A 14521-nucleotide genomic window follows, 5' to 3' on the forward strand; every position below is an offset into this window, starting at 1 on the left:
AGTAGTTTAGATTCAGATTGTTGTTTTATACTTTTTGTATAAATTAAACAGATGTCACTGTCATGTTTGTGCGTTAAATACAGTTATTTGTATAACAGGGGATATTTTAAGTATTTGTAAAAAACTAAAACTTGTTGTATTTGCCCGACATTAAATGTTTGTGTTTTTATTTCTGCATAAATATGCCCAGAATATTAGAAGTATACTTGATTGGATGATATCAGATCTAAAACTAGATAAAGATAGATAAAGGGAACCCAATTTAACAAATGAGAGAAAACATATTAGAAAGTTTGAGTGGAAAGTATGTTAACCTGTGCCTTAGGTAACTGTTGTGGCCACTTCTTGCAGAAATGACTTGCTAAACTAAATGTTTCTGGTACCCATTTATCTGCCCTGCTTATCGGCTTGTAAGGACTTTAGTTGGCCATTGGTTGGCCTCCTTTCATGCATCTTTATTTTCCACCTTACTAGTCTATATATTTCAACCTGTTTCTTGTTCTGTCTATATTCTAGGATACTTGGCATACTGTCTCCAAAGCTACATTTTACAAGTGGTCAGGTCGTTTCAGAGCATTTCTATAGGATGAAGGTCTGGGCTTTGACGCAGCTATACTAAAACATTCAATCTCTATTGCTTTATCCACTGTTTGGTACAATGATGTCATCGATCTACTTCATCCACTTTCCGTTGAGCTTCTGTTCAGAGGTGGATACCTTGACATTTTCCTGTATAGAACTCAAAGTTCTTAGCTCCAATAATGATGGAAAGCCATCCTGAAAGCACCAAAGCAGACCTGCATTATGATACCAGCATGTTTTACAGACGGGGTCAGATTTTTATGCTTGAAGGCAGCGTTTGGTCGTCGCCAAATATAACACATCTAATTTAAGCCATGGAGTCCTACTCTGGTACAAAATCCTTCTGGAACCCGTTCAAGTCAGATAAGTATTAACAACTCTTTTTAAAGTCTCCAGAAATCTTTCCTTGAGCCAAGACCCAGATGCCCTTCTTCTTAAGGCAGGGTCTCCCAGACTCGCATCTGATTATCATCCTAATGATTAAGACGCCAAACTCTATTTTCATGCTCATATTTATTGATAATTAGAGGTTCCCATACTTTCTCCATTTACCAGTATTGGATAATTTTGCACAATAGACAAATGTATATGTGTAAATATTTCTTACACTTGTTTAATTGGGTGCCCTTTAATTCAAATCAACTCATATGTTATTGAACTTTTGTTTTCCTTTTATTGTTATTTACCTTAGTGATTTTTGTGAAAGGAGAAGTTTAAGGAACAAACAAACAGCCCTCTGACTAAATGTGAGAATGTTTTAATAAGGTAGATACAACAGAAGCTACGGAGAGAGAGATAAAGTGGATTTGGAGAACAAGCAGAACTGAGATAAAGAGATTTAGGGCGAAGGTACAGGTGAGCCTGAGCCAAGCTTCAGAGGAGGTTATCACACATAAAAGACAAAAGAAGTCAAATCAGGAGATGAAGTGGTGATGGTGGGGGAGGACATATTTAAAATAAACAGCAAAACTAAGCTGAATATTGTTTAGAACTTGTAGATACATTTCTGTGCATGTGTCATTCCTGTTTATTTACTAGTGAGAAATAATTTTAGTTTTCTATAAGACAGAGATGCTAACTAAGCATTGTGAGTGACCTTTGTTCTCTATTGTGTCACCCCATTCCACTAGCACTGACAACCAAATGAGCAAAGTGGTAAAGCTGCAGAGTGGAAGAGGCATTAGCAGAAAATGTATTGTATTGAAACTGTATGCATTATTTGTGGTTAATAGCTATGTAACCTGCAGGAGTTTATTATTCATGCACTTTTGTGTTTGTATCCACATTCTACTGATATGAATAAACACTGTGCAGTCAGCATTTATATAAGATATTTTAATATGGTTGAAGGCATTTGAACCTCATTACATCCTGAAGGAAAATCATCAGTGAAAGTAATTATAAAAAAAAAAACTGTGCAACCTACAACATCCAAACTTACAGTGCAGAAAACTTTTCGTATTTCATATAGATGGAGGAGGTGTGCAGGACTTTTGTTGCCAGTTATTGAAGAGATACAAAGATTGGTTTAATTTAATGCAGACTGTGTTTGCCAAATAAAACATTCCAATTGGTAAAGTAATTAAAATGTATCATGAACTCTGACGGATCAAGTGAACTAAGCGTGATCACACCTGCAGGACAACATCATAAATCAATTGACCACCAATAAAACTGTATTGCAAAATGTATGTTATCCCTGTCTTTAATTTAACTTAGTTTTAGTTATCTTTATGTATTACTAAGGTTTTTCCCTATCACAAACGGGTTGTGTTTGATCTGATCAAAGCACAAACTACTTACTTTAGCGTAAAAATAAAATTGTTACATTTGATAATTAAAATCTGTGCAGTTTTTGCATTAAAATTAACATACATTTACATTTAGTCATTTGGCAGAGGCTTTTATCCGAAGCAACTTACAAGTGAGATACAAAGCAAGGAAATATCTAAACCAAGAAGACAAACTTTAAAGCAAAGTGCTCTAGAAAGAGCTGTTTCAGTTTAATGGGGTACATACATAAAACTGCATATTAAAATAATTTCCAATACCTTTTCTTTTAGTTAACCTAGGGATTCATGGAGTGGATGAATTTATGTTTGGTTGAGGGGAGAAGGAGCAGAGTTTCTAAACAGAGGAACCAGAGTGGTCTTTCACCCTTGTTGACAGAGACGGTCCAGCAGCTGTTGCTGGTATTCTCATCATCCCTCCTCCCATCCTATCAACCCATCTCCTTCACGACGTCCACAAATCGAAACAAAACACTACTTCATCCAAATGACCAAACTTTATTGATTCACCCTCTACTTCCAACAGAACATGAAGAATGAGCACGTGAATTAATACTGTTTTGTAACCATAATTTATAGCTTTAACATCAAACAATCTTTACTCAGTGAGTCTGTCCAAAAAAAAAAAGAAAAAAAAAAAGAAATTAGAGAACATTATCCAAGACACTTAGTTTGCACTCTTTAAAGAGAGATCTACTGTATCAAGAAATTTCAAACACAAAAACATAAAAGTAAATACTTTGTTTATCTACAACAAAGACTACAACCAACCACGGGCAGCAGCATAGAAAGAGCATTCAAACTGAGTGTACTATGTGTGGTTTTGTGTGCTTATTAGTGTGTGTATTTGTGTGGATGATTGCTTTCGTAGTTTTGTGCAGTGTCATTTGGCAGCAGCGTACAAATAACAAACTAATATAATTTTATTAGATCCATATTTCTCCTATGCAAATATCTCCTCATATTCTCTATGTGGCATGCATGATACAGAGAGACGACTGGTCTCTGAGGAAACGTCCACCCTAGGAAACTTTTGCACTGTTATATAATCCTCTAAGTGAAGGAGGAGGGGGGTTTGCTGTAATTAGGGACTTTTTGTTGCTTTTTAAGATGCTTTTCAATAGCGACCAGAACAGCGACCTTCAGTGAACCTTCCTGCTTGTTGTTGAGTCATATACTTGTAGTTGCCATAGTGACTTATCAGCACTATAATCAACACTTTAATGCTGCTGTACTTCATTTGTGTAACATTTGTGCATTTAATCAAATATGTATTTTAGCCAGATATGATGAAAAGAATTAATTCAGTCAGCCAATTGTGGTCTGCAACTGTGTTTCCTATTTGAATGAGGGGGGAGAAGCGTGTTGTATGCAAGATGTAAATACACACAAAATGCACCGGGGTCTGGCCAACCATTTGGAGGTGGTCTGGCTCGCACTGTAAGAAAATGAAAGCGCAATTCATACAGTGTGACCATGTTCAGAGTCACAATCAGACAAACTGTAGGTTTACTGCCAAGTTTTCAAATATAAAAAACAAATGTCTTGGTGTTTTGGTACATAATGATGAAAAATTTTCAAAGTAAGACAAGGTTTTCTTAGAGAAAAACAATCTGCCCACGTTCAAAAGTAACACCACCTCTTCCTGCTAGCTTAAGCAGCCAGGTAAAAGCCAAACTTTGCGGCGGTGATGATCAGTGATTTCAAGATTTTAATCGAGCCCATCAGTGACATTGTTGTCATAGATCTGATGTGTGGGATGTTAGATAGTTAGATAACTCATCAATTACATCTCGCCAAAATAACAAATATGCCACAATCTACGTTCCCAAATGCAAAATAAACGGTCACTAAGTGCGAGAAAGTAGTGATAAAGTGTTCTTAAGGTGGACTTTTCCTATTAAATGGTTCCTATCGAGTGTGCATGCTTCAGGTCCAGCCCAGCACAGTACGTTATTCTAGCACAAACAAAAAGTCTCTAAAACTAGACAGAAACTGAGACTAGTTGATTTAAAAAAAACACCCTATGCTTATTGTTCTCTGATGTAACACTCACTGTACAGAAAATATCATCATAGACATCAAGTATAAGGCTTGATGGAATACAATATATGACACTTGGTGGCTATTAGACACTGTGCAGTCAGTATAAACTTGCCACAATAAGCAGGATGAATGGCAGCTCATAAAAATACTATTCTGCAAACCCCCACTGGATGAGAACTCTCTATGGAGATGATGAAAGTCCACGATGAGTATTGTTGCTTCTTTATATGGCGTGTCCATGGAGAGTACTTTAAGTATAGAGCGCAGAGCTAGCATGTGATACTTAAGAATCAACGTATTGTCTGCCCCTGAGCCAGCTGGCGAGAACCAATCAGCTCGTAGACTGATGTGACACACCATGTCAAACTTGTACACTGTGGCTGCTGAAAAGCATGTCGGCATGTGAATCAAGTTGCCCTTACTTCCCTCTCTCGACACAATCCATCACTATCTGCACGGATGCAAAACCTTCGCAATGCTGAAGTGTCTGTGTGTGTGTGAGAGTGTGTTTTACGCGTCAGACGTGGGTCTCGATGTAGGAGTGTGTGTGAGAGAGCGAGGGGGTCAGTGGCGGCCCCGGGTCTGATTCAGTGGTTGAGTTTGGCTCCTGAGAGAACAGCTCCTGATAGGCTCTCTTCCACTCCTGGAACTCAGCCGACGACAGCTGGGGATTGGCCAACAGCCTGTCAATCAGCGCTAGCTCCCCCTCCCTGTCCTATATGGATGCAGAAACACAGGAGGGGCGGGTCACTTTTTAATCCTTTTAATTTTTAGTTATTTATTCTTTCAATGTCTATTTTTGAAAACGCAGACACACGAAAAGCAAGACACACACTTAAGGACATACACTAACTTTTGGGAGTGTTGGGTAATTTGCTTCTAAGCATATGAAAATACAGACACTGAGATCTTCCATTTAATCTTGGTAGATAATTAGTTTGTTTTGGACATACATAAGATACAATTCACAAAAAATTTATTGGTCACTAATTGCTTTATTATAGATGTACTGATGAACAATTTATACACAGATGCTTTATGAATTTTTATAAGCCAATAATAAGACATCCCTTTGGATGGTGCTTATTCTCTTTCAGCAAACAGCTTGTTGATGACACATTTCCTTACCAGGTTTTTTACGAATCGCTCTTAACAACAGGTGCAATGGATTATTGTTAAAATCATTTATGAATTACATTTATAATGGATGTCACATTACTTTAAATATATTTTTAGCTCTTTAGTTCTAGATTTTATTTATTGTAAGCTATATATTTAGCTTTTATATATATAGACATTAATAGATAAAATTAAAATTGTTTCCTTTTTAGTATTGTTTCAAGCTTATTGCCTTTAAATGGTAATCTGTTTGTACTGATAATCAACTGAATGATCAAAACCTATCACCTATACTTACCCAATAAAACTATGCTGCAAAATGAAAAACTGACGTAACTGCAGACTTGATGGCTTCATTTGTTTTTATTTATGGATGATAAAATAGCATTTGTAAGTGATTTATTTCCTACAGTAAATGAAACATATTTTAGTTTTACAACATCACTTCATGATAGTTTGATGGTAATATATTTTCTTTTAAGTCTAATACTATCATTCAACATATTTAGTTTTTTAATGGTGTCAAGCGTCACATTAAACATAGCATATATGAACTTCTAAGTTCTTCTTTGCTACAGCCATGAAGAATTACAGTCCACATTTCCACTTGTCATCTCGACTGCAGCTTGTTGTTTTAACTCAATATATAAAAAGATGCTGAGGAAATATGCATGCTTTGTTGTTTCCACAGCAACCAGTGCGGATAAGTTATTGCTGCTTCAACAGCCAAATACGAACGGATCAATTATACACAGCAATTAAGGGTAGGGTCTACCAGGGTCACATGGATGACTTTGGTGTCTATTCTATATTCTCATTACTTCACAGAGGATCATTTCATCCAAACTCCCCCAGAAACTTGGTGTATTCCTTTAAGAGACACCAGACAGGGAACAAACATGTAAGCTCCTTCACTCCACCAGCCAAAAGCCACAGATCCTAGCAAAAAAGCCACTGCAGCTATACGCACAAGCAACAAAGCCCCCACATCCTTGCCAAAACATCCCCTCCCACGCACAGTACACGGGAGAAGCAACAAAGATACAAACTCTACAGACAAAAACAACAGCCACAGGAAAAGAGCCATTCACAAAGACCCAGCCCAGGAACATAACCGCTGCTCGTTTAGCATAAATCCACAGATGGCTGCTTGACAGAGCTCGGCAGAAAGAACCAAACCAAACCAAACCAAACCAAACCGAGGAGACAGACTGGGACAGATGACGGCACTAAACTAACAAGACAAATACATTTTACAGCGTGTGTGCATCTTTATACAGTATGACGCATGTGTGTATGTAATCACTGCTGCCCATGGGGCAGTAAAAATAAGCTGACATTTGCTTTCAGCATACTGTACCCCGAACGACATAGAAAGAGTAGTAGTAGGATGAGCAGGTGAAGAATAGAAGACGTAGCAGCAGAACAAATGTATATGAGATGCTGTATGATGTGTCATGTTATTTAAAGTTATAATCCTTAAGATTTTTATGAAAACAAATGATGTTTTTGATAGTGATTATGGAGTTCATTTTTTTAACCAAAGCCAGTCAGGGTGTTTTAATTCAGGACTGATACTTCACACGCACGAGGTAGAAAATGACAGTATGAGTAACATATTAGATAAAAGGGTTAATTCTTCAAATACTGTGTCAGAGCTGTTTTAAATTAAAAGGTCACAAGTTTGAAAGAACAATGCTTCCATGCCTTGTTTACGTTGAAAAATGTTGTTTCATGTCTCCAGAAGGAACTATGTGAAATTGATAAAGTGGTACCAATTGAGCCAGCAGAGTACAAGAGTACAAGTTAAAAATAAAAAAGTGCAGTGTTAAAACGAAGTGAGTTTACCAGACCTTTAAGGCCACGCCTCATATTCATCACTATTAGCATAACACACCCACATTATCAACCGATCTGTTAATGACTGAGTGGCATTATGGGTAATGTATGCACCAGGTTTTGACAAAGAAGAACAACGTGGATTTCAGAAGATGATAGGTCTGGTTCTGGTTCTGCTGCATCACATTTACCACTTTCTCAACTTTTCATTAACCTGACAAAGTTATATGAGGGAAAAGCTAAATCCAAAAGTGCAATAAATAAAACGTTTCTGACTGCCACAAGTTCACATTAAAAAGTGATTCTATTGGGAAATGTGCTGGCCTTTATTGTGAAGCTCTCACAGGAAACAACATGTGCTATGTGCTAAATACAGTCATTCATCAGAAATTTGTTTACAGAGAAAAAACAAGATCATTTTGTGCATTTTTGATAGCAGGTCATTTTTAAATACTGCAGGACATTATAAAACAAGAAGGAGGTGCCGTAGTGAGCTGAAGAGCAACATTGTTTGGTGTGTTTGTCATGATTTGTTTATTGAAACACAGCTAATTTGTTTGGCCGAAAACAAACACCAGTTGCTGCCGTAGTAATAAAGCAGACATGGTGATAACAAGGTAGCTGCAGGACAGAAATCTTAAGGATTATACTCTTAGTAGAAAGAAAGAAATCAACTCTTACTAAAAAATATGTAACCGTGCAATAATTAGTGGAGTTCAACAGAACAGTTTTTGCAGATCAGAAATGTATAAGTTGGTGCGCCAACATGTGAGCGTGATATTAATGCTTGTGTTCTTACATTCCTGCTGCACGTGTCTTTGTATGTTTACATGTGTGGATAAGAGACTGTGGGACCAACCTTCAATGTGGAGGTCAGTATGCGGAGGCGATGTAGACGCTCGTTGAGCTGAGGGTCGGCAGCCCGTCTGAGAAATGACTGCCTGAACTCTGACTGACCTTTGGCTTCGGACTCCCGACCTAAAGGACACACCCCACCCTGCTCGCATGCACGAAACAGGTCGCCCAGGGACGCACCCTCACTGCCACCTGCAACACAGTCAGAAAAAAAGGAAAAAGTCCAACATTTGATGTCGAGTTAAACGCTCCTCCACTCCCCTAGTCAAGGATTTCACAAGATTTGATGTTAAAGGTTAAAGAGCTGTCAGAAATCTGATTGGACTGAGTTATATCTCAGATTAACCACTGGAGGACAGCAGCACGCACCCCTACACTTACACTACATACTATTAGAGCATAATAAATACAATTTGTCATAGAGACACTGACGCTGACAACAAAGTCCTTTTCTCTGTTTTTTGTCTGTCAGCCTTTCAGATGCCCTCACCTATAACAGTGTTATCTCCTCTGCTTGACTAATTCACAGCATAGTTACAATTCACTGTTCATACTGTGTCTGTTAAACATTTCGTTTTTTTCAAATCTATCCTATTTAAATACGCCAGTCTTGTTTACTATTTTAGTCTGGCACATTTTTTTTTCCTGTACACTGCTGGGCTCACCTTGGCAACCAGTGCGCCATTGTCTCATTAGCCTCATTAGATCAGTGTACAAATGGAGTGTGTGTTCCCCTACTCAATACTGATGATGATTTAAATGGAAATGCTCCCTGCCTGAGAGCATTTTTATTTCTGGAACACGTACTGACGTCAACATCTTCGCTCTTTTTTTAAGTCTGCTGGGCTGTCATTCAGAGTGAGACACATTTTTTTTTTTTGCTTTCGCCTTTTACCTGACGTTCACCAGCCCACACGATGCAGCGCTAAATGTGTTTTCTTTGTGTTCAAGTGTTTTACACCACATGTATGCTGCTGGCTGAACTCACCATTGTGTGGTTGTTGTTCTTCCTTCGCAGGGGGTATGAGGAGTGTGTGTAGGTTGCTGTCTCGTGGCAGCGTAAAGCTGCGGGGTTTCCCTCCCTGGGTTGCCATAGGAATCAGCCTCTGCATCGCCATGGGCAACGGGATATTCCTTTGTGCGGGAAGAGTGTAAACAGCTCCGGCCATCATAGTCCCACCTCCTGGACCAGGCTCCGCAAAGACGGCGTCCTCTGTAATGTAAAGAGAAGAAGAGGTAACATTTGCACTGACAGTTTCATTGTTTACATAAGAAACTGTAATGATAAATTATCCAGGAATCTTTCTATAATGTGAACATAAAGTACTCTGTATAAGCAGTACAACAGGAATTCCATTTAAACAAGGGCACAAGTAAATTAATTACTGCAGTGACATAAAACTGCAGGATTTGTAAGACACAGACTACTTGCAAAAAACAAACATTAAAATGTTAAAATGTGGTAAAACACAGGCGAAGACTTGACTTATCCCCCAAAATGCCGACTCCTATGTTGTAACTCAACAGCATCAAATTCACGGGATGACTCTTACTCCTCATGATGAATAAACTCATCTAACATTGATTGTGTTTTAAGATATATCATCGCTAATTATATCCTACATAGAGTGCTTTTTAAAAAGCATCTTCCCAAAGGAATATCAATAACATGAATTGCATGTAGCAAAGTAAAGTTGTAGAACTGTTCAAATTCACGGAAACTCAGTTCCTGAGACCTCTGGCCTTTACTCTTACCAAGTGGCCCAGTTTGTAGGTAGTGCAGTCCAGCCTCGGTTAGAGGCGTCTCAATCAGGTCCTGCCAAGAACGTCTCTGAGATGAGGACGAGCGACCAGGAGAACCTGTCTCACTGCTGCCCCCTGCAGGACTGGAGCGATACTACAGAAAACAGAAACAGACAAGAAGTTAGCCGTTAATGTTTTAATATATATTATTTATCACAGATAATGTGCAAAAGTTGTTTTGGAGAGTAGCTAAATATACATAGTTTGCAGTTGTATTTTCATAACTATTTATTTGTTCATAAAACATTTCTGGGTGGAAAAACCACAGGTGGCTTGTGCTTACATGCTAACAGGCTGTGCTAACCAGGCTAAATAAAACATGTTGATGTTAAGTGAAAGTGAATGAATATTTCAGGTAGCGGGATAATGTTATAGGAATAAAGGTAGCTATGTTGTTAAGAAAAAAAAAGACATTTGAAGCAGTTATAAGTTATACGTTGTACATTATAAGTCTGATAGATAAAAAATATTTCTTTTCTCTACACCATGAATTATATTAACTATTGAATTATTACTTATTACTAGTAGCATTTAATTTTACACAAATAGACAAACAAAACAAAAACCTTTTTTATGATCCACAAAGGCCCCGTTTAGGCCCCGATATTCATTACAAAATGTACATTTTGTCTGCTGGGATCAACTAGAACATAATTTGTAATGTCATCAAAAAGAATAGATTTCCCATTGGAAGCATTAATGTAATGCATTTCGAGCAAGTTGCATTATATTGTGTGCATATTTGACATTTTAGCCTGAAAATGCGTCAAGTGCAAATCTTAAAGAAATCGTAAGTGCCACCATTCGACTTAGTTACCATTTGTCCATATATGTATGTTGTTCCACAAAGGACTGTAACAGATTCAAATGAGGGATGAATGGAGGACCAATGAACTGTCTCCTTTAATTTTAAAACACATGTATGATCTTCCTGTCATTACTTACATTTTAAATAGGTATGGCGTTTATCCAAAATGTCAAAACTTGTCCCTTTTCTTTAGCTCAATGTTAAACATCATCGCACACACCTCCACAGGATCACATCTGTACTGCACGTCGCTGCTGTTGCTGCCCCCTGGTTTTCTCCCACTGTGTGTGCTGCCTCCCCCAAGAGGACCGGGGTGATACTGGGGCTCTGCAGCCGCCACAGGGGGCTCACCACACAGGAAGTCCTCCTGAGAAGAGCGTGAACGAGACGTCTCCGTGGAAGACAGTCGGGTGGTCCGGCCTTCCATGTAGGCACTCATCTGACAGAGGAAAGAAAAACGTGGCAGACGTCAATTGATTGTCTAGTTTCAGCCAATTGTCATGATACACTTAAAAAAAGGAAGAGACAGATGACAGTCAAGGAGACAGAGTGATGATTGAATACATGTGTGAGAATACTCAATACATGAGTAAAAATGAGTGTAACTATCTTAGCAACTTAGTGTCTTGTGACCTTGATTGTTTGAACTAAAAGAGTTGTTGCTGTTTTTGCTTTTCACATTAATCTAGGCTAAGGAATACACACCCAAAGACAAAGACTCCTAATGTAGAGCAACCAGTTCCAGGACCATTTATAGCAACAATTAAAACAAATGTAGCCCTACCATTCCCTCTAGGCTTAATTGGCAATATATTCATTTCATTCATGTCTTTGTTGGCTCGTGCTAATGCACAATTCCACAACAATTTATTTGCTTGTACACATCACAGGACCGAAAAGGAGCAGGAAGATAAACTCAAACTAAACGGTTACATTGGACTGTGAGCATGATTTTTGCATTATTATTATCATATGAACATAGTCATGTGCGCGTGACTCACTGATGGAGGCCGTGGGTAGGTATCGTATGGAGGTGGGGGGCTGTCCTGTTTGGGGCTGGAGGTGGTGTCATCCTCATGTTCACTCTCGCTCCAGTAATCTGCTGGAAACCCACACACATACGGTCAGAAACACTGGATACTGTAACCAGATCTGTGCCTGTCTTGTCTGAAAGCTTAAAGACACAAACCAGGAATATAATAAAAAGATAGAAAAAAAACACCACAAGCTGTAGAAAATATGCTATAAATAACCACATTGTAAACCCAATAGGTGTGACCGTGTTTGCTAGTTAGAGACACAATCCTGCAGCAACCATCTGTTGTGGCGCCCTTCAGCAAGTAACTGAGTGAACCCTCACCCTGCTCCTGGCGTATTCGCTCTCGCTCAGCGTAGCCCACAGCTGCCATGTTGAGACGACTCAGCCATCTAACAGAAGGAGAGAATGTCCAGAAGGAGGAACAGATTAAGATTTGTGGATTTACAGTATTGCACACCCAACCACACGACACATGTGGCAGGAAGACACAACGTGGAAGAAATAAACAAACAAGCCACGCATAACTTGTAAAGAAACTTCGAACACAGTTTGATGAGAAGATTAATACCACTCTCTAATGAAGTTGTATAGAGAGTTTAAGAAGTTTAACTTTTTCCTCTAATGAATTATTTTTATACTGCGTTTACTTCATCAAATCACTTGAATACTTCATATTTCCCAAATGTCACGCTTTAACAAGTGATTTGGAAAAATCTTGGAAAATGTATTTCTCTCAAAACGAGTAAAAATAACATCTTCGTGTTGTAATTTTGTAATTTTTAACTGTTTCTATTGAAATTCTGCTTACTTCAAGAATTTAGTTTAGTTTTGTGCATACTAATCTAATATATTTGGATTACTACCACAACAGTACATAACATGTTAAGGCAGATGCTTTTGTAGATGATTATGTAAATTATGTCATAGTTTTAAGAACCTTTTGCACAGGTTGAAAATGTAACCATTATGAAAATAAATTGCAGACGATGGCTTTGATGCAGATCTCTACTAATAAAAAGCACACTTTTTTTCTTTTTATCAACTGGAAGACTTATTTGTTTTGTGCGTTGGAGGTTTTAAACAGGAAGCTACACTTTTGCCACCCAGTGAGATGCTTGCCCTTCTACAACACCTTCATCCGTGTTTAGCACATGCTACTTCACCTGTTCATGTCATCCACTCCATCTGCTGCAAAGTAGAAACTCTTGACCTTGGGGTGACATGCTTTGAAAGCACTAGAGAGATGTGGGGAACAGAGGGAGTTATTTTTGCAGCACAAGTTAATTCATAATAGCATGTAAACTGCCATGCAACTCCCATGTAAACAAACATGCTGTAAACATGCATTCCATGTGTTTTCATCAAGCACTTACTACTTCTTGCGACATTCACTGGCCCGGTCGATCTTAAACTCTGGAAGACTGACAAAACCCTCTGCCTTCTCATCCTGAGTAGAAAGAGATTAAGTACATGAAGAGAAATATAAACTATTAAACAAGTGGAGAGTGGAAAGGGCTACAGAACGTTAAAGCATATATTCAGTTTATTTCAAGCTGACATATTTCCCATAAATGCTGAAGCTCTGTGGGCCAAGCTAACTTTGCACTTGCCACCTCCATTGTTGAAACTCTAGGAAATAAGAGCTTATTCAGAGCAACAAGCATCAGTGCTTGCTGTGCAAGCCTCCTACAAGTTTCCAAATAAACATGATTTTTACATGAATCATTTTAAACGCCTTTGTTTTTGAGTCTGACTGAAAATAACCACATAAAGTAGCTGCCTGAATCTTCACCATGGCTAACTGCAAATGGATCTACATGCCTAATAACCTCCTCATGCATTTTGTTATATGTGGAGGCAGTAGATGGCTTCCTATGTGTGTGTGTGTGTGTGTGTGTGTGTGTGTGTGTGTGTGTGTGTGTGTGTGTGTGTGTGTGTGTGTTTCGCCTACAAGTCTAAAGCCAAGTTAGCTTCTCTAGGCTTCATTTATTCTGTGTCAAACAACAGGAATAACATCCACTATTAATCCTTATTTACGTTACTCCAAGCTGGTTGGCCCGAGTGCGAACTCGCAGTCACAGCAGATTAATAGCCAAAATTAGCCCATTTTGTTGTCTGGAATTTGATTGGTGGCAACTCCACTTCTTGTCAGTTTGAAACATTTCACTACTCATTCTTCAGTATATGGAAAGTTGATTAGGGAGCTACAGATTTCTCTGCTAGGATGCTTTCATTTCTCACCTGAACTGAATAGGCTCATTAGGTGGACACAATAGAAAGGAGGAATAGAAAAGCTTATAATATATAGCATCTATATAACAGTTGTGACTTCTTTGACCCTTTGCAACGCCGTAAACCCATAATGGGTGTTAGATGTGGCCTCTTCTTTTCTGAGACATCTAACCTATCCTGAGGGAGGAATTTTCCAAATTGAACACAGGTAACTGAAAATCCACACCAACTGTTTTTCTTATTTATTTGTACCAGTTTATAACCAGGAAATCAGACAATACTCCACATCTGTCCAAACATCAAACTATTTGTAATAAATGCCTTATAACCTCCTATATCATATGGAATAATCCATTTTATTGTGATGTAACTGGCAGTAGTGGTACATGTGCAACAGTTTGTTGACAG

General features: G+C 38.3%; 1 protein-coding gene across 2 annotated transcripts in view; it reads right to left on the reverse strand.

The window, feature by feature from the left end:
- Nucleotides 1-2859: 2859 nt before the first annotated feature.
- cnksr2a (connector enhancer of kinase suppressor of Ras 2a) overlaps nt 2860-14521 on the reverse strand; it is a 45588-nt gene continuing 33926 nt past the window's right edge. The window contains exons 16-24 of one of the 2 annotated variants that reach the window (XM_026361300.1): nt 13255-13328; nt 13045-13116; nt 12203-12270; nt 11844-11941; nt 11063-11281; nt 9987-10128; nt 9220-9444; nt 8236-8423; nt 2860-5133 (exon numbers count right to left, since the gene is read on the reverse strand). In XM_026361300.1, the coding sequence (XP_026217085.1) occupies nt 4936-5133; nt 8236-8423; nt 9220-9444; nt 9987-10128; nt 11063-11281; nt 11844-11941; nt 12203-12270; nt 13045-13116; nt 13255-13328 (1284 nt within the window). In that variant the 3' untranslated portion in view covers nt 2860-4935. Of the gene's footprint in view, nt 5134-8235; nt 8424-9219; nt 9445-9986; nt 10129-11062; nt 11282-11843; nt 11945-12202; nt 12271-13044; nt 13117-13254; nt 13329-14521 lie in introns of both variants that reach the window. The other variant, XM_026361299.1, reaches the window with a different exon arrangement.

This window comes from Anabas testudineus, chromosome 2 (assembly GCF_900324465.2).
Source record: "Anabas testudineus chromosome 2, fAnaTes1.2, whole genome shotgun sequence".
NCBI lineage: Eukaryota > Metazoa > Chordata > Actinopteri > Anabantiformes > Anabantidae > Anabas > Anabas testudineus.